The sequence below is a fragment of the Sinohyriopsis cumingii genome, chromosome 4, assembly GCF_028554795.1.
Source record: "Sinohyriopsis cumingii isolate HCF-2022 chromosome 4, ASM2855479v2, whole genome shotgun sequence".
Classification (NCBI taxonomy): Eukaryota; Metazoa; Mollusca; class Bivalvia; order Unionida; family Unionidae; genus Sinohyriopsis; species Sinohyriopsis cumingii.
Window position 1 is genome coordinate 48,571,508 of NC_142964.1, and position 22,435 is coordinate 48,593,942.

The 22,435-nt window shown below is 34.8% G+C and overlaps 1 protein-coding gene across 2 annotated transcripts in view; it reads left to right on the top strand.

Moving 5' to 3' along the window:
• Positions 1–22,435, top strand: part of LOC149801127 (biliverdin reductase A-like) — a 36,466-nt gene that overhangs the window by 8,017 nt on the left and 6,014 nt on the right. For both annotated transcript variants that reach the window (XM_089955152.1, XM_089955153.1), the window contains exons 4-7: positions 6,261–6,358; positions 10,067–10,177; positions 18,515–18,692; positions 20,601–20,761. In XM_089955152.1, the coding sequence (XP_089811278.1) occupies positions 6,261–6,358; positions 10,067–10,177; positions 18,515–18,692; positions 20,601–20,761 (548 nt within the window). The remainder of the gene's footprint in view (positions 1–6,260; positions 6,359–10,066; positions 10,178–18,514; positions 18,693–20,600; positions 20,762–22,435) is intronic.

Here is a 22,435-nt window from a genome sequence, read left to right on the forward strand (position 1 = left end):
GCCTTCCCCTCATGTCAGGCCAGCACACACTCACTAGAAGTCTCTCAAATACATTTCATTGTTGCCTTTTCTGGTTCTTTTCATCACATGCAATACAGTCCATCAATTTTCTTACAGATAACATTTCTTCCTAGTTTGTTTACATTGTATGATGAGCTTGTCTGTTATGATCAGCAGTACTTAGAATTCATATGTATTTACTTTGTTAATTGTATCTACTTCCTGGTAAATGATTATTTGCATTTTGCATTGTAATTGTCTTTTTCATTTATCTTAATACATAACTTTCACTTAACTGTAAGCCTTGAAAGATGCTGGACTGGTTTCACCTATTCACTTTTAAATGACATTGTTTTGCTCTCTGTAATAGGGAGGAAGTCACAGTAGATAAGTTGATAGAGTGTCTGATTCAGAATCTGAGGGTGACTGGTTGAATACATTGTGCTCTTGGGAAAGGCACTTAGCTATTGTTCCCTTGGCATGATATCACCAGTAATGTGTTAAAAGTGACATTAAAACCAACAACAAAACTAAAAACCTCTCTGATTCAAGTATCAGCAATTGGTAGGATTTTATGTGGGCTCTGTCAGAATTTAGAGCTGGCCTTAGATAATCAGCCCCAACTGTATTAGCTGTATGGAAGTTTGTTTGAAGCAGATGTGTTATTGTTTTTGCACAAGTTGGAAGACATATAGGTGACAGTGACAGGTAAATATTTAACATGGTCTTGCAAGAGAAACAAGAAATGCTTCCATGAGGATGCAGACATCATCAGCATTGCCACCAATGCTACCACAATCACCAACTTTCTCCAGACTTGGTCACTCAAGGCAGAGAAGTCACCATAACCCTAACCAGAAGAATATAAGGTTGTATATGCTGTCTGGGATGTTTCACACTGTGCTGTCACCCACAGGGAAACAAACTATGCGAAAGTCAGCACATTGTGACAGTCCAAATAGACCAGTCCTTGGACACCTCATCACCAAATATAGACCCCCTGTACTGGATATGATCATTACCTTGATAGCTGGTATCTGACCTCAGCTGACCCCATACCTTGACCAATCCAGGCCTGGAACAGTCTTGACCGTAACTCTCCACCACTAGGACTAATATGGTTACCTATTTTATTGGCATACCAAGTCCTAGACTTCTTAGTGTCTGGTACATGGACATACCATTTCAGACTTGGTTCGGCCACAAATATCCTTTTGTTCCAGTTGAAGCATTGTTTTATTGGTGTAAAAAAAACCAACAAAATGAATCCAAAATCTACCATAAACTGGCACAGCATTTTGTTTACAAATGTTGTCAAAGTCTGTGAACTTTCTGATCACAGGAAAAGTTAGGTAGGAGTATTGCCATATCTGGCAATCCATAAATTTTAGTAGATGGTACACTTCTACATTTTATTTTGGAATGGAAGCGACTTGGGCCCATCATTCCATAGGTCTTGCAAATTGTCTCTTTGGGGCCTTAGGTCATGCTCATTGACCTTCCTCAGCTGGCAGTGACCTGCTTTGCTACAGACATACCCAGACACCTATACAAAATCACTGTTTTGTAATAGAAATAATCATACTTCTCATGAAAAGAGCAATAGAGATCTTTCAAAACACAGAGTCACCCAGATTTTACTGCAGACTGAGGTCAGTGGCAAGGTCAAACTGGCAAAAAATCTAATCTCTCTCAACAGATAAAACCTTTGGTACCCAGTGGAGGTACAGAGATGGATCCTGATGTCATTTGCAGTGGAGATATTGCAATCAGCCCAGACCTCCACGTTATGTAACTTTATGTTCCTGGAAATTCCTGAGATTCCTTGTCAGTGACACTATTTACATATCCAGGACACTCCTTTTCTGTCTAAATCTCTATCACTGGGCTTATTGGAACTAATGGAGAAACACATGTCAGTGACATGGAACTACTTGGAAGACATTCTGTGAAAGCACAATGTGAGCAGTGTTATATACTAAAACACATGATCCACTCTTTCACCCTTGGGTAACTTTGGATCCCTCATCAACAAATCCAATCTTATTCAAGTTCCAGACCTCCTAGAATTGAGTTTTAAGAACTTGCTCTGAAGATCATCTTGGTGGCAGTAGAACCTGACTCGAAAGACCACCCCTTCTGCCAAAATAGTGTGGTCTCTCAAGACAGATGGTCTCTCATAGCAGGTATTGACACTATATAATCAATAAATCTGTACATGGAGAACCCAGTCTCTCAAGACAGGTGGTCTCACATAACAGTGGTCTTTCAAGACAGGTTTTAATGTATCTTCCATTAAGTTGAACTCAAAGAGCCATATTTTAGTCTGAGAATTTTGTTGGGTCTTTTCAATGCGAATGCAGGTCTTCTCATTTTATGTCGCTTGTCCATGAGACCCCTGTCAGAGAGATCAGACCTAATTTTCTCACCCATGCAACAGAGAGATCTAGCTGTTTTACCAGCCTTACTTTTCTTCTCAGTCTGGTTGTCTCATTCATGGTGTCCATGCACTAGGAACTACTTTTAAAAAGATGAAATCCTTGTTGTCTTCTGCTGTGCCTAAAGAGCTGTTATAAAATCCAACAACAACAACAGATATAGACTAAAATGAAATTCACTCATAGACCAACTTTGATAACACACAGTACAAAACATTTTTACACATACTCACACACTGTATGCACATACACACACACACACAGACACACACACACACAGACACACACACACACAGACCAACATTATTTGGTAGAGCTCCAGATGCACAGGCAGTACATATCACTGGTCAGAAAACTCTCACAAGAGCTATTGCAAATCCATAAATATGTTTCGTCAAACTGGTTTTTGCCAACTCTGCCAAACACCCACAATCTGCCACAGTTTAATGAAATGTAATAACTTGATTGCATATGAAAGCTCATGCACTTACCAATCAGAGTGGTTCATTCATCAGTCCACACACTATTCCATTGGACAGGGGTGCACCCGCCCCCCACCCACCCCAGCCCACAGGCCATATCCAGCCTGCAGATTTGTTCTGTCTGGCCTGAAGGGCAAATTAAAACAACACAGAAATCTTGCCCATGAATAGTAATTCTATTAAAGAAATTAGTGTTTGTGGCCCTCGAGTGGTCTTAGAAAATGCAATCTGACCCTTGGCTAAAAAAGGTTGTGCACCCCTGCCATAGGAAGATTTCCATGTAGTATATGATTGCACTAGCGGTAGCAACACTTGCCTTATAAATTTCCAAGAAAATCATGAATTAGAAATCCCCACAGTCACTATACACTTTGTTAGAACTGTACCCTGTAGGCATATTGTACTGCACATTATCATGCCATTGCCTACTATAGAACATTTTCCAAATTAGAACTGATGGAAGTTAAAATCTAACCATATAAAAGATATAAATTATTTATTGTTATTTTCATATGACATCCATCATTTAAATGTGATAATAAAATAAATGTCAAATCTTGGTACCAGTATGTTTATATTTTCTAGAACTTGTGTACTAAGGGTCAACAGGTCACCTCATTGCGCTCATTCACATGACATTCATATTAATGGGGGGTACTTATATCAGCTATAAGCACATTGCTCCAAGCCACTCACTGTGCAATACTTCCGACACGTAACAATTATAACTTTTTCTTTATTTTTTTGTCTTTTCTAAGAGCAGCATATATATCTAGATTCTATTTAGATAATTATTGTCCTGAAATAGTATATTTATCTAGATTGTACTTAGATAATTATTGTCCTGAAATAGTATATATATCTAGATTGCACTTAGATAATTATTGTCCTGAAATAGTATATATATCTAGATCATACTTAGATAATTATTGTCCTGAAATAGTATAAGACATGCTTAATGTAATAGTGCCTCATTAATACTATATGTGTCGAATCTGTTACCTATATTGCAAAAAGGCAGGGTTATTTTAACTTTTTAAAAATAATGGGTGAGAAAAATTATATTGATATTTCTAGCCTCGTGGGGGAGACAAATAATGTAACCCATTGACTGTGATTTCCTTGTCTCGGTGCAAACCCCAAGATAGATTGTGTTAGTCCATGGCTTTAGTTAGATGGACCTGTGTAATTCAGTCGAGTCTGGAATATTTACGTGGCAACAGTTTCCAGCATCAAGTAGGCTAACATACAGCTTCAAAATGCTTTTACTTTAAACATTGAGTACACTTATGACATTGGATGGGTGGCCACTAACCCAAGTACATGTGTAGCTGGTTTAGGGGATGTAATTCATTCACAGGAAGGAAGTCTTTGAGGTATTACCATTTCCAAATCAAAGCCCCAGAATTACTTACAGTGTTCTTGAAGTACATTTTGATACTTCATTTCTGACTTTGAGGAATATATCATTCTCAAGTCATTGACATGCTGTTTGTTCTCATTTACTTAGAATAGTTTGTATTTCTAACAAATAGACACATTTGTATACTGAGGAATATATCATTCTCAAGTCATTGACATGCTGTTTGTTCTCATTTACTTAGAATAGTTTGTATTTCTAACAAATAGACACATTTGTATACTGAGGAATATATCATTCTCAAGTCATTGACATGCTGTTTGTTCTCATTTACTTAGAATAGTTTGTATTTCTAACAAATAGACACATTTGTATACTGAGGAATATATCATTCTCAAGTCATTGACATGCTGTTTGTTCTCATTTACTTAGAATAGTTTGTATTTCTAACAAATAGACACATTTGTATACTGAGGAATATATCATTCTCAAGTCATTGACATGCTGTTTGTTCTCATTTACTTAGAATAGTTTGTATTTCTAACAAATAGACATATTTGTATACTGAGGAATATATCATTCTCAAGTCAGCTGTTTGTTCTCATTTACTTAGAATAGTTTGTATTTCTAACAAATAGACATATTTGTATACTGAGGAATATATCATTCTCAAGTCATTGACATGCTGTTTGTTCTCATTTACTTAGAATAGTTTGTATTTCTAACAAATAGACACATTTGTATACTGAGGAATATATCATTCTCAAGTCATTGACATGCTGTTTGTTCTCATTTACTTAGAATAGTTTGTATTTCTAACAAATAGACACATTTGTATACTGAGGAATATATCATTCTCAAGTCATTGACATGCTGTTTGTTCTCATTTACTTAGAATAGTTTGTATTTCTAACAAATAGACACATTTGTATACTGAGGAATATATCATTCTCAAGTCATTGACATGCTGTTTGTTCTCATTTACTTAGAATAGTTTGTATTTCTAACAAATAGACATATTTGTATACTGAGGAATATATCATTCTCAAGTCAGCTGTTTGTTCTCATTTACTTAGAATAGTTTGTATTTCTAACAAATAGACATATTTGTATACTGAGGAATATATCATTCTCAAGTCATTGACATGCTGTTTGTTCTCATTTACTTAGAATAGTTTGTATTTCTAACAAATAGACACATTTGTATACTGAGGAATATATCATTCTCAAGTCATTGACATGCTGTTTGTTCTCATTTACTTAGAATAGTTTGTATTTCTAACAAATAGACACATTTGTATACTGAGGAATATATCATTCTCAAGTCATTGACATGCTGTTTGTTCTCATTTACTTAGAATAGTTTGTATTTCTAACAAATAGACACATTTGTATACTGAGGAATATATCATTCTCAAGTCATTGACATGCTGTTTGTTCTCATTTACTTAGAATAGTTTGTATTTCTAACAAATAGACATATTTGTATACTGAGGAATATATCATTCTCAAGTCATTGACATGCTGTTTGTTCTCATTTACTTAGAATAGTTTGTATTTCTAACAAATAGACACATTTGTATACTGAGCTGTATTGACATTCTGGTTTTGAGTCAGCTTATGTAAAGGGACATAATTCATTTAATTCTATGAGGACATGCTTATACTGAGAGTGATTACCCCTGTAGAGATTGACAACTTTTGTGTAGAATTATTTGAATACATAATGATAATTAATTGCTAACATTTTTCTAAACATTTTTTTATTTTTTTAAAAATTATTTGTAGAATATAATTGTTTCTGCAATTTTTTGGCTAATTCAGTTATGAAATTTAGAAACTCTATCAATAATATACGTGAAGATAATAAAATTCTGTCTCCCCATCAGCACGCCCTTGTACTAAAAAAATGCAGTTTGTTTCTGTTAAATATCTGCCCATGAAAATAAACAAAGAATTCTCACTGAACTTCATTGATAGGAAAGCCCTTGACAATGGGAAGAACGTTCTTGTGGAATACCCTGTTACAGTATCGGCTGCCACAGCCAAAGAGTTATACCAGCTTGCCGAACAGAAAGGTAAGGTTAAATTTATTTGATGTACACTTGTTCAATCTTAGTTTCTGCATAACTGTGAGCTCTTTTGCATGTGATGTAGCATGGTCATGTGATTTGTCATTTGAATCTAACCCTGAATGGCAGGATTAAATAGTCTCATGTGGATACATTTATCAAAATCAATAAAATATTCCAATTTCTTAATGGATTAAAAAAAATGCAAAATCATATTTACTTAACAATGTGATAAAAGATATGTGTAAATTAACTCAGTTGTTGAATTACTAAACATAATTTATGCAAAATCATATTTACTTAAATTATATTAAGTGTGTAATGTACAATTACTCTTACTTCATGTACAAGAAATAATCTGAGATTATCTTGTTCATTAGTTTCCAGAGTCTGTTAGCAGAGATGCTACCAGGGCATGTGAGGGTGTAAATCATGCAAACATTGAATGACTTCATGCAGTCAGAGGGCACTAATGCATGAAAAATCCCCAAATTATTTTAAAGTTGTGCATATAGAAATGGATTTTGTGCAATATATACAATTTATTTAACTAAAATGCTCAGAAACGCAAGTTGTTCCTCTGGTATAGGTACTTATAGTACTTGCCTTTGTTCAGGTGGGCAACTGTTTATACAACTGGTTAATTTGGTTTGACATAAATAGTTGTAAAATTCAAATTGATTGGCACATTGGGCCCAGGCACAAGTATTCTTGTCATAGGTTTAACCCCAAATGCATGTTTAGACTACAGGCTGCATAGAACACCCAGAATGGCTGCTCCCAACAAGGTTCATCTTCAGATGATGAATTCATTTGGCACATAATGGCTGATGATAGCGGTGATGACAATGATTTTAAAGTTTTGAAGTATATCAAAATATTGGTGCTGAAAAAGTCTTACTGGAAATACCAGTGAGCGATTGATGATCTTGATTTTCAATCTGATATACATGCAGGATGAACCAAAACAGACAGCATGCCAGTCAACCACATATCCAGCAGTGTTTTGAAATTAAATGTAGAAAAGGCAGAATATCAAGCCTAATTAAAATACAGGCAATTTAAAAATAAAGTGCATTTTTCATTTCTTTCCTCATACATTTTAACCCTGAGAGATATTGTGCTACAAAACTATCTAGCACTCGAAGGGTTAAACTAAGTTGAATAAACAAGAATCTTAAAGAAATTAAAATGTAAAGATATTTATTTGATCAAAATATCTCAGAGTGAACAAGCAGACTATGGCATTGATGAACTAAAACCTCTGATACAGCATTATGGAACAGATAAATCTGGCATACTAGCCAGTAAAGCGCTGATTCACAAAAATGAAACATTGGCAGAGCTGATTTTAGTAAAAAATTCATTTTTGGAACAGAGATATCCAAGAGACAATCCCTATGAGCTGTGGAAATAATAATGATGAGGAACTTGTTCATGCTGGCTATAGCTATATATATGCCCCTTTCGACAGCTAACTGTGAAAAGAGTTCTCAGCTCAGAGCAATATTTATGGAGAAGAAGATTTATCTCAGAAACAATCAATGTATCGATGTTTATACAACCAGAGGAGACATATTTTGATAATATTGATTTCAACAGAGCTTTTAGAGAATGGAGATGGCAGGCAGAGTGAAGGATGTTTTAGTGTTAAGTAAATGTTGAACTATGATCGTTTGTCCTTCCCCTTCCATTAAGTTTTCTACTCTCTCCCCCCCTTTTTTTAGTGTCAAGAGGGAGCTTGCACCAATAGATAAATTCCTGACAGCATCTCTCTATATGATCAAAAAGTGTGTGATTTCATGAACGATTTGATACATAGTTGTGTAGGCATGTACCATGAGACCTGGTTTCACAGTTTGTTTGTAAACATGGTAACCTTTATTCATCCATGGTCACCTTTATTCATCCATGGTCACCTTTATTCATCCATGGTCACCTTTATTCATCCAGCGACAAGCCAATGGTTAATAATAAGCCCACTCATTTTCAGACAATTTTGGTAGATATTCACCTTGGCTCACCACAAACATTTTTGGTAGATATTCACCTTGGCTCACCACAAACATTTTGGTAGATATTCACCTTGGCTCACCACAAACATTTTGGTAGATATTCACCTTGGCTCACCACAAACATTTTGGTAGATATTCACCTTGGCTCACCACAAACATTTTGACAGATGTTATTTGGCTGACCTCCTGGTTTTATCTTTAGAGAAATGCTATATGTAATATAGGAATAAACAGTTTGCGTAATTGCTATATGTAATATAGGATTAAACAGTTTGCGTAATTGCTATATGTAATATAGGAATAAACAGTTTGCATAATTGCTATATGTAATATAGGATTAAACAGTTTGCGTAATTGCTATATGTAATATAGGATTAAACAGTTTGCGTAATTGCTATATGTAATATAGGAATAAACAGTTTGCGTAATTGCTATATGTAATATAGGATTAAACAGTTTGCGTAATTGCTATATGTAATATAGGAATAAACAGTTTGCGTAATTGCTATATGTAATATAGGATTAAACAGTTTGCGTAATTGCTATATGTAATATAGGAATAAACAGTTTGCGTAATTGCTATATGTAATATAGGAATAAACAGTTTGCGTAATTGCTATATGTAATATAGGAATAAACAGTTTGCGTAATTGCTATATGTAATATAGGAATAAACAGTTTGCGTAATTGCTATATGTAATATAGGATTAAACAGTTTGCGTAATTGCTATATGTAATGTAGGAATAAACAGTTTGCGTAATTGCTATATGTAATATAGGATTAAACAGTTTGCGTAATTGCTATATGTAATATAGGAATAAACAGTTTGCGTAATTGCTATATGTAATATAGGATTAAACAGTTTGCGTAATTGCTATATGTAATATAGGAATAAACAGTTTGCGTAATTGCTATATGTAATATAGGAATAAACAGTTTGCGTAATTGCTATATGTAATATAGGATTAAACAGTTTGCGTAATTGCTATATGTAGTATAGGATTAAACAGTTTGCGTAATGATCTTACATAAGGTTGAGCATTTGGGAAGAATGTATGTGTGGGTGTGTGTGATTGATTTGGATCTTAAATGTAATTTTTAATTTTCTTTAGTCAAATCACTATGATGGCTGCAATGTGGCAGTTTATAGTGATGTCTAGCACTGGGGCATCATGCCGCAGACATGCAGCATGATGTCCCACCCAGTCACATTATCCTGACACCAGGCTGACCCGTCCTAGCACTAACCTCTTAATTCTGAGCACTAGTACAATTTTTATAAGTCTTTGGTAAGACTTGGCTGGGGTTCGAACTCGCAACCTCCAGCATCTGAGGTTAACACTGTAACCACTTAGGCCACTGGAGCAGTCTCCAGGGCTTTTGGAACCCTGTTTGTATTTTGTTATATTGAGAATTTGTAAGTATACTTCACCAAAATAGTGTGAAATTATTGTTATTATTTTTATAGGGTGCCATTTTTTGTGTGTTAAAAGCCACATATTTCAAGGCCCAATGAACATGGATGCAATTATCTGATGCACATCTTCGTCCATGACTTAATGTTTTGATGAAAATCCATGGCACAAGAACAATAAAAATAATTCATAGTGTTATCAAAAACAGTTTCATTGTTTCTTACTTCACTATTATCCTGATTATTTGCATGTATTATTGTTCACTTAATTCTTTTTGTTCTAGATCTGGTCTTACATGAAGAAAACATAGCCCTTCTGAGTCCACCCTTTGAAGCTCTGAAAAAGAAATTAAAGACATTGCCTCAAGTGACAAAAGCAGAAATCTGTCTTACTGGTGAGGAAGTGTTGTTATTCTCATGAAAGAACATAGTACTCAGTCATAAGTTACGTAGGGGTTGAGGCATTGTAGAACATCATTATAACATGCTTTTTATTATAACTCAATTTCAGATACCCCCATCTTCACTAGCCAAGGTTCTGATAATCCTATCTACACCTTGGCAGATCGAACAGCTATATCACTGCTTTGTCCTAGCGACATCTATTGGATTTCATTACTTGCCTCCCTTTGTATGTAATGCCAACTAACCAATAGTGTGATGCTTTGTACATCGGCTGAAAACGGTGGTGGCAATTGACCTTAAAAGGATATTTTGTAAGTTTAACATCAGAAGTATGACTATGTATGAGAGGGAAGCCATTACAGGTCTATTTGAGTGAAAGGTATTTGTGCAAATATGTTCCAACACTGGAAAATTTATTATTTATCAGTCCATTCAAGTTGTGTGCTCCCCTTGTCTTGATCACTAAGGAACAGTGTTCAAATTTTAACATGCATACACACACACACACACACTTTAAAGGTGGAGCAGTGAGCAGTTTGTAAGTTATGAACTGTGGTCTAATCCCCTTTGGTGCAGGGAGAGATACGCAGGGGCCAATCAATGCTGGATGCATAAGAAAACATATATCATCAGGATATTAAACTTTTTCCTTTCTACTCCACAGTTTCAATATGTGTATGAATTTGATTTCACATATGTTAGTTATCAGATGAGATAAAATCAGTTCCTTTTTGGTCACTTATTTTTATTCCCCAGTACTTCTCACAACAACAGGCAAACTGACAGTCATGTAAAGGTCATTTAATAATGTTGGAGAAATCAGCAGCAATGCTTGATGTACATCTTTCATCATGGGTTAATCTTTATACAGATTTTTATATACAGTGGAAGTTAGTAACATTTAGCATTGTGATTTTCAGCAAAGAATGGCTCATTCTCTGTGTTCCAAAATTGTGCTGAATAATCTCTACTTACCTAGGAAAATCAATTGAAAAGTTTTTGGTTCAGTTCACTCTCCTTATACATTAAATACTAAAATGAATACATATTATAATAATTATCTTGAGCAAATGACCTTCCCTCTGGACATAATAATGTGAAATCTTGTTGCATAGAAAGCATAAACAGGGCAGTTATTTGAAATGAGGAAGAAGACCATTCGTCTGTGTTTTGTTTAATTAAGACAAAATTACATCTATTATTAATACATTACACCATTAATTTTTGTCACATAAACCTCTGAAGTCAGCCGTGAAAATAAATATAAAGTAAAAGATCATATAGATTTTTGCCTCCTAAGAATTTGTATTAATTCAGTTATTTTTAACAGAATTACAACATGGGTGTCAAATTATGTATGTGAGATTTATTGGCACATCAACAGAATCTTGGCTGTATAGCACCAAGTAAATTTAGGTATCTCCAGATTGGCATGCAGATGGAAGATAAAGACAAAAAAAGTAACATCCTTAAAATACAAATCAGATTTTTGTTTGCAGAATGAATTCTTTTACTCTTTTAAAAAGTCCAGGATCTTCTCTGTGTAAACATCAACATTGGATGCATATCAGGTCAAAAGGATGCTTTCACTAGTGGTCTCTTATGACATGCAGGAAGGGGCATCATCTCTAGGTTGCATCCCCAAAACCAACATGGGGATTATAACAGTTCCATTTTTCTGACTAAGGTTCAATGAATGGAGTCAGCAGGCCTGACTTGTCTGACATCATTAAATTTAATGAAGAGGAAAATAAGATGGATATTTAGATATTCTGTGACACTGTATGCCAATAAAGGATGCTGTTGTAAGATTTAGTCCCAATCTACATTTCATAGACCTAGATTAGAGTGGTCCAGCTGGCCTGTGGGTCATTTTTTGTGTGGTCTGCATTCATACAAAAGATTAATTCTATAATCAAAGAATAATTACTATAATATATTTACACACACACACACACACACACATATATATATATATTTATATAGTGTAACTCCGCTGTAACGCGATAATTGGAGTAAAAAATAATTGGATCATGTTAATATCTGGGTGACGTTAATGCTGGGTTTTAAAGTATTTTACTTTTTTTCAGAGAACAACTCACTGGCACATACATGTGTATTCATGTCTAATGTATATGATGAATAGGGTATCAACACCATTTACTTTTGTGCTGTCATGGCATGCAGTTTATCCATAATGTATGTAATTCCTTGAAAAATTGCATACAGATTTACAGTATTGAATAATTTTGTTCCAGATCATTGTGTCTGAATTCAACATCTAATATACAGCATGAACAGAGTATTAACACCGTTTACTTGCTGTCTGATATCGTACTGTCAGGGCCTGCAATTAATCCATAATACACGTAATTCCATTGCAAAAAATATTTAAACTATTCAGTAATTTTGTCACAGATAATTATGTGCATGAATTCAATGGGAAAAATTAACAGCAAAATTAGGTTAAGAAAGACGAAGCATGTGTACAGTTCATTACGTTCCAAGGTCTATGAACAGTGTCTGTACAGATTTCATACTGCTAAACTTTTCTCATATGCATTTCCGTGTACATTTTTCCATTGTAAATTTCCAAAAATTAACGCTTGTACACCTATTCATTTGAATGACTACAGCAAGAATAATTAACAATCAACACATGATTTCAGCCTGCATATAACTTTTACTTCAGGTTTTGTAATATCGAAAGACATGTGAAAACTTCTATACCAATCATTGCACAAAGTGCAGAGAATGACTTGCATTTGTGAACTTGCTTTTCCATAACGGTAAAATATTTTTATAAAAAATAGGAAATGAATAACGAGTTCATAAACAAACACCATACATATGTAAAGCCCAAGAACTAAGTGCATTAGGCCTGCAATTGTCACGAGTCACTTTTGTAAAAAAAATTAGGCTGAAAGCATGTACAATTTCATACCCTTTTAATTTCCAGATAATAAAGCGGACATCATTTACTGGTCAACTGATTGCATCTAATAACACTTCCAAGCCCAGCAATTATGTTGGTGGCTTTCGTTTTTTGATGTTTATTAAATTGTGAGAATCTTTTATCAACCACCGCATTGTCTGCTGCTTGGTTGTGTATGCAGTTAAAGAAGAGACACATGTTGGCTATTATTTGAGCAATGATTGTATACAGAATTAATTGAAGACAATCACAAAAACAACTTACTGGCTTTACTCATGGGTCTGTAATAAATATAATTTCCGATAATGTTTATTTTGGCATAACACTTCAAGAACCTGGTGAAATTGTTAAATTTCAGAAGCTATGCCATGATCGTATTATATTAAATTTCTTATGCGAACTTGTCCTCAAGATGATATTAATGTTATTTTTTCATGTGCGAATTAAGATATGAAATTTCAGGAGCCACACCACGACTGTGTTATATCCATATAATGTATGACCCACATTTTTGGTCCATGTGGCCCATGGTGTTGAAGATGTTTGGACCACCCTGGCCTAGATCTTACTGTTCTCTTTGACCAGATGCAGTCTGACTATGGATCGTGTTTGCAATCTTTGTTTTACTACTTTTAATTGATAACATTGGCAGCTGTTGTTTTTAAATTAATTTTATATCTGCTGTTTGTAAAAAATACAATAAATTGTGCCTTGACCATTCACAAAGTGTTGTGTTGCAGACACAATACAAATTTGCTTTCTTATATATGTCAATATGACCCATGTGCAAACTGTTAAGCAGAATTACAAGGTTCCATAGTAAATGGCATCTATGCCTTGTCCTTCTGTTGCTAAAAGTTTTAGGGCTAGTCAGGGTGTAAAAAATGTACTTGTCTCATTTCTGGACATGGGTGTTGTCTTTATTGTCATTACAGGTAATGAGTAAAATGTTATTTAAAAAATTGTTGAAGCTTGATATCTTATAGATAAATATTACGCTTGTCATGTTCTCTTCATTCCCACAACAATTACATACACTGACAATTTCCACAAACACGAACTAATGCCATTTTATCGTTAATATCAGCAGCAGAAGATTAAGGATGTAGGTAACATTGACAAATGTAAATATTTTATATTATATATATATATAAATATGTAAACATAGCAAGAATTCATGGTATCCTGTTGCAAACCAGTTCAGCTGGATAGGAGTCTGGAACCCTAGAAAACTATTATTATACCAGGGGTGCACAACCCATGGCCTGCAAACTGGATCCGGCCCATGAATGTGCTCTGTCTGGCCCACAGGGCAAATCAAAACAACACACAAAATGCATTCTGGCCCTTGGCTGATAAAGGTTGTGCACCCCTGCATTATACAGCCACATTTTTTCCTTAGGAGCATGTTCCATATATACTCACATGTACATCAAATGCAAGTATAGACTGCACAGACTGAGATCTGCCATTGCAGATTTTTTTTATAGGAATTATCTGTAGAACAAGCAACACAGTCTGATGTGTCTTCACATTATGTAACATCAGATCGGGATTTGGTTAGTTTGCAGTTGGATTCGATTTATATGTGTGTATAGAAGGTCGATCATGGGTATGTTGAGTGTTCAGCAAAGCCAAAAGGGGTTCATATGTCTGAAATTTTTTATTTCTATTTGATGTTACCCATGTGATGAAAAATATGAGGGAAAGCTTCCAGAGAGATGATCTGTGTCTGATGTAGTTAGAGGTAGCTTCATGGGAGCTGTGGGCATAATTGGCTTTGTGGCCTAATTTGAAACCCAGATTGAACAGGAAGCAGACCACTTGGCCTCAAAAGCACAAGTTAATAATTCATTGCTAAAACTAGCTGATATAGCGCACCGATTATGATCACACTTTCCCACTGCATGATCTTCAGCTGTATTAAGAAGCTGAAAACTACTTCAGGTCTCAGAGAAAGTAACCACTCAGATTTCAATATCTGAGGAGACTTAATCAGATGGAGGTGTTTGTATCTGACTTTCAATAAGACAGTTCTATTAATATTTGGTGCATATCAGCAAAAACTTGCAGGCATGCCATTAAAGACTGAGGAAGATTTTATTGTTGCTTGTTTTTGGTTGCCTTTTGCTGTTTTACAGCACAGTAATGCAAATGCCATTTGAGTAGAGTGCTTTGCCCAAAGACACACCACAGTAACTGAACTGTGCTGATGCTGCTTAGTAATTGATGGGAGGACTGGTTTCTACACTACACTTGTCACTAGGTATGAGCAGTTTCAAGCTTTTTCACCTTGCTCATTCAAACTCGTTTGTCATTGGTACTGTGTAGAATGCATTCTATTGATCAGTCAGTCTTAGGGGTGAACCTTTTGATAAGATTCAAGGTTGAATCGCAAAGCAGGGTAAAGAAATATAGCAAATTACATGTATATGAGGCTCACTTGCTAGCCAGCTTAGATGGTTGGAATACTCATGTCTTCTCATGTGTGTGCATGATTGTGAAGTATAAGTACTGGGTTTGATGCTCAATTGTGGCTGTGTTTCATCTTTGCTGGTACAGTTTGATCTTCGCCAAGTAAATGATGGGGATAACTTAATTTTAGTTAGGCTTGGGATGTTTTGTTAGGGTCCTAAAAAGGTATCCAGTCATGAACCACAATAAAACTAACATGCACATGCATACCACCATCTCAAACTGCACTGTTTAACAAAAAAAAGGCAACAGGTGACAGGTTTTTATCTAAATATATTTAGGTCAAATGTTGTTCCTGGTTTTAATTAAAGTCAGATTTATTTTTCAGAGTGATAAACCTAAGATAATCCATTTATAATTTTACTGTGGTGTCATTGATAACATTCAACCAATCAGAAACCATTATTTGGCTCACTTGAGGAGTAGTCTGACTTGGTTTTTATCCCTTTAAACCCTTTGATTTTGATTTTGAATACATTCCTTTTTGACTGACATTTTCTCTTTCAAAACCAAATATTGATTTCAAATAAAAACATTAACACTTATTCTCAAGAGTTTCCAAGATTAATTTCTTAAAAGTTATGTGACTACAGAATCTGAGAATTTAAGGAAGATGACAAATACAACACAAGCGAACCAAATGTTTAAACCTAATGAAAACAGGTTTATAGCACAGTATGTTAAATTTTGGATTGAAAATCTGAGAAAATGATCCAGTCATTTGCATTCAGCTGAATAAACAAAGACACCTTTTATTTGATGTTTGAGAAAATAAATTAAAATATCTCAGGTAGATGGATTTTATTCATTTTTTAAAAGGGACATAGCTGTTCAGAAAATAATGCAAGTATATTGATTTGTCAGAATGCATATCTACTGATAATGATCCTTACATGTACTTAGTCCCACAGCAAGCCAGTAAAATCGGCAGTAGTATTTATATTTCTTAGTCCCACAGCAAGCCAGTAAAATCGGCAGTAGTATTTATATTTCTTAGTCCCAAAGCAAGGCAGTAAAATCGGCAGTAGTATTTATATTTCTTAGTCCCACAGCAAGCCAGTAAAATTGGCAGTAGTATTTATATTTACAAACTGTCTTAGATTCCATTCTGCAGTAAACAAAAACAGGGAACACAATTTTTTTTTTCAATATATGCATTTTTAAATGATGATCATAATATGGTCCAGATTTTCACTGCAGTCCACAAAAACTGCAAGATAAACTCCATGGCTAGTTGTACTAGCAAGATTTTGTCACACGCTGCATTAAGCTGTAAAAAAGAAAGAGCAATTGCTCTAATACAAAAGGAAAGTTGCTCATGAGGCATTTTTTTTGTTTGCAACAGAAAAGTGATTGGTTGATATGCACATCTTAAGGTGATGACTATAACATTTACCATTTTTTTTTCTTCATATCACATCAGTAGACATAGATCATCACAGAAAAATTGGATCTCACAAAATAATACTAAATTTTCAAAGACTTTTATAAAATCAGGCAACTGGTATTCTGATGGTATCACAGTTATGCAGTTTTTTTTGCATCATATGGTATAATACTAAAATTATTACCATCTGGCTGTATTTAAATAATAGTGAAGGTGGTGACCAGGGATAACAGTATTCATGGAACAAAAATTGTGTAAATTTCACCAAATTAAATTTAGATTATGTTGTAAATTACAACTGTGATGGACCTTCATTTGTACAACACAAGCAAACCAAATGTTTAAACCTAATGAAAACAGGTTTATAGCACAGTACCGGTATGTTAAATTTTGGATTGAAAATCTGAGAAAATGATCCAGTCATTTGCATTCAGCTGAATAAATGAAGATACCTTTTATTTCATGTTTGAGAAAATAAATTAAAATATCTCAGGTAGGTTGTTGGTTGTTGTGGGGTTTAACGCCATTTTTCAGCTCACGATAGGCCATATATGGCGGCCAGTATTAATGGTGGAGGAAGAACCCGGGAAAACCCCGGAAAGAACCACCGACCCACGAGAAGCTACTGGCATGCTTTCTCACATATCTACATTGGCTGAATCTGAGACTCGAACCGGCGCAGACAGAGGTGAGATGGCAGTGATCCGTAACGGCGAACGCTTTAGACCACTCGGCCACTCGGGGCCCCCCTCAGGTAGGTAGATTTTATTCATTTTTCTTTCTATTGTTGACATTGATTTCCTAACTCTAGCATTTTTGAAGTTCTGAAAGAAAAACTGAAAGGCTCTTGCAAATTTCCAAGAAAGTACAGTGGCCCCTTGATATAACACTGTTTAGGTAAGTCTTGCATCTACATGTGTTATTGCCTTTAGGAGATAGCTTGTATTAAAGTGCAGTAGTCCCTTGGTATAACACTGTTTAGGTAAGTCTTGCATCTACATGTGTTATTGCCTTTAGGAGATAGCTTGTATTAAAGTGCAGTAGTCCCATGGTATAACACTGTTTAGGGAAGTCATGTGTCTGCTGTGTTATCGCCTACATATGAGGTTTCCTTTTAGGGGGCAATATATGATAAGTAAGGCTATGTTGTATTGAGTATATCTGAGATTGCCTTGTAATGGGCTACATGATAAGCAAGTCTATGTTATATGGAGTATGTCCAAGATTGCCCTGTACTGGGCTACCTGATAATAAGGCTGTGTTATATGGAGTATATCCAAGATTGGCCTGTAATTGGCTACATGATAAATAAGGCTATATAATAATAACTATGTTTTATACAAAAACACATTATAATGGGTTATTGTATGCCTTGAACTTTTATTTGCTAGTAAAATATAAAAAAAATTAGACATTTCATTATGGTAAAATTTACCCAACAAGTTGTGACCATTGATCATATCAAAAGTTTTTAAACTGTGAAACCTTACTGTGAGAGAACACTGTATAGATGGTCCATCTTTCTTGTAGCTAATTACAATGGCTGGTCAGAAGATTTCTCCAAATCGGGTCTGCCTTTTATAGGAGGAATATCTAAGGTTCAAACAATATATGAACTGTTTGGGGACCTAACTCCAACTGGTGGGAGGCTTGAAGTTACAGATAAAGGATTTACAGCTATTGGGGAACTAACCACTAAGTCAAATTGGTGAGTTTTAATTACACATACCGTTTTCAAAACTAGAGGAATGGTGAGTGATTTGCTCACGTAAATACTCTCCCCCTCCCAAATACTACTCCTGCTCTGTGATGGAGTCGAATCTGAGTAAGAAAAGGGACATAACTGTTCAAAAAATAATGCAAGTATATTGATTTGTCAGAATGCATATCTACTGATAATGATCCGTATATGTACTTTGTCCCACAGCAAGCCAGTAAAATCGGCAGTAGTATTTATATTTCTTAGTCCCACAGCAAGCCAGTAAAATCGGCAGTAGTATTTATATTTCTTAGTCCCACAGCAAGCCAGTAAAATCAGCAGTAGTATTTATATTTCTTAGTCCCACAGCAAGCCAGTAAAATCAGCAGTAGTATTTATATTTCTTAGTCCCACAGCAAGCCAGTAAAATCGGCAGTAGTATTTATATTTCTTAGTCCCACAGCAAACCAGTAAAATCGGTAATAGTATTTATATTTCTTAGTCCCACAGCAAGCCAGTAAAATCGGCAGTAGTATTTATATTTACAGATTGTCTTAGATTCCATTCTGCAGTAAACAAAAACAGGGAACACAATTTTTTTTTCAATATATGCATTTTTAAATGATGATCATAATATGGTCCAGATTTTCACTGCAGTCCATAAAAACTGCAAGATAAACTCCATGACTAGTTGTACTAACAAGATTTGGTCACACGCTGCATTAAGCTGTAAAATAGAAACAGCAATAGCTCTAATACAAAAGGAAAGTTGTTCATGAGGCATTTTTTTTGTTTGCAACAGAAAAGTGATTGGTTGATATGCACATCTTAAGGTGATGACTATAACATTTACCATGTTTTTTTCTTCATATCACATCAGTAGACATGGATCATCACAGAAAAATTGGATCTCTCAAAATAATACTAAATTTTCAAAGACTTTTATAAAATCAGGCAACTGGTATTCTGATGGTATCACAGTTATGCAGTTTTTTTTGCATCATATGGTATAATACTAAAATTATTACCATCTGGCTGTATTTAAATAATAGTGAAGGTGGTGACCAGGGATAACAGTATTCATGGAACAAAAATTATGTAAATTTCACCAAATTAAATTTAAATTATGTTGCAAATTACAACTGTGATGTACCTTCATATGTTACTTTTGATACAGCAAAAAGTTTTGTTTTAATTATTACTCTTTCCCCTGTAATGACAGTTTTTAATGTACTGAAAATGCATGTATTTTTAGCAACAATGTCAAAATTACCATTGTAATTACCAGATATCTAAGTTGCAGAAAAGTCAAAATGGTGAGTTTGAACAACAGCCTGCATTTTCATGCATCAGTCATATATTATAGAAACATAGCTTAATAAGATATAAACACAAAGTTCTGAAAGCAACACTGGTTTCACTCAATTTAAGCATATCTATTTTCATTTTGAAAGTAACTATGGGTTGTTTGCTGTTGGACTTGAATTAAAAGCGAGTGTATAATTAAACATACACCTTTGTAATAGTAAATTATACATTACCTGTACAACCCATTGATAATCTTAAGCATACATTTTGCTACTTTTTAGATATTTTGTAAATTACATTATGAAATAAAGCAAACTTTTTTGGGGTAATTTGTTCATATAATTGCTGTAAAGTAAGATCAAATTGATACATATTTTAGCACATTCATGATTTTCTAAGTAAATTAAATGAACATTTTTGGAGCATACATTTTTTTTAGCATATATACCTGTAATTTAGTTTGAAGCAAGGTAAATGGTATTTCTTTAATGAGGTGTAGATCAATCAAATCATTCATATTTACAATGAAATTCAGCTTTAAATCCTACTGTTATTAATCCTCTCAGTAAATTTAAATGTGAAATTGAACATCCTTGTTACTTTCTTTAGTGCAGTGGTACTGACTATTAGCAGATTCAAACAGCGAGTGAAGAGGGAGAAAATTCTAAAGTTCTATTTTGAAGATGGAACAGAACTTGTGGATATCCCAGAGGAAGGACCCCCACCAAAAACAGACTCCGGGGCAGCTACTACCGGGCCCAAAAAGCCAGGTTAGTAACTGTTTAAACTATCCATGTTAAATTAATGTAATTTTCTACTGCCTTTTGTGTTTGGAGTCTTGTGTACTAGAAGCATTGTATAGGATCATACAGTGGTCCTTCACCGTAAATTATCTATGTGTATATAATATAGCCCATCATAAAACACAGGTATAGGAATGGATGCGAATAAATTAGTTTGATTTAGTTCTATCATTGGTTCAACATTTAAGTTTTTTAGTGATGAACAACAATCACAATGTAGTTATACAGTATTAAATACCATATTTTAAGCTTTTTGTTTGGTCACCATATCCAATTATGCCTTACTTATTGTTATGGTTCCCATTAACTTTGAATACTACATTGCTTGTTTAGCCATTAGTGTAAGATTGGCTTTTGGTTAAACTTGAGATCAATATCCTCTAGAAGAATCACGGTGGAACATCAGCTTTTGTTTAAAGCTTCTTGAGATTATCATAGACTGTTCTGGTTGCCTAGTGGTTTGAACATCCACTTTGGATGCAGGAGGACATGGGTTCGATCCCCGGCTGAGTGATACCTAAGACTTACAAAAACGGTACTAACAGCTGCCTCGCTTGGCATTCAGCATTGAGAGGTTAGTGTTAGTACTGGTTGGCCTGGTGTCAGGATAATGTGACTGCGTGGGACATCATGCTACTTGTCTGCAGCATGACGCCCCAGTGCTAGAAATCACTATTAAACTGCCACATTGCAGACATTGTAGCGATATGACTGAAAATTTGTTAAAAGCTATGTTAAAAATCCAAATCACACACACAGATAATCATATCTCCCTGAAAGACTGCAGTGTGATATCAGCTTTTGGTTAAAGTTCTTTGAGATCAAGATATACCCGAGAAGGATCACAGCATAATGTCAACTTTTGTTTAAAATTTATTGTGATAAACATATCTTCCTGGAGGACCAGCATTATCATCAGCTTTTAATTAAAGCTGTTTAAAATCATTGTACCCCCAAGAAGGACATACATAGTAGCACAGTGTAACATCAGCTTTTGGTTGAGCTCTTTGAAATCAATATATGCCCTAGAAGGACCATAGTGTGACATCAGGTTGTGGGTAAACCTCATTGAAATCAATTTATCCTTTAGAAGGACCACATTGTAACATTAGGTTTTGATTAAAGTCCTTGGAGATCAATATATCCTCTTGGAGGACCACAGTGTAACATAGGCAATTGGTTGATCCACATCAGGATCAATATATTCTTAAAAAGACCATAGTGTAATATCGGGTTTTGGTTAAAACTCTTTGAGATCAATATAACCCCTGGTAGGACCATAGTGTCAGTGTTTGGTTAAACCTCACTGAAATCAATCCATCCTTTAGATGGTTACAGCTCTTTGAGATAAATATATTCCCTGGTAAGACCATAGTGTCAGTGTTTGGTTAAACCTCATTGAAATCAATCCATCCTTAAGAATGGTTCCAACTCATTGAGATCAATATATTCCCTGGTAAGACTGTAGTGTCAGGGAAGATGAGTAAAATGTTGATTATCCCCCTTATTGGCCACATGGATTCACTCATGAGAATCAGTTATTTTGATACAGTGGTCCCCCTCTTATATGGCCACCCTTCTGCAACGGGAAAGTGGCCTTATAAAACAGGTGGCCTTTCCAGAGGGGGACTAAAAAAAATT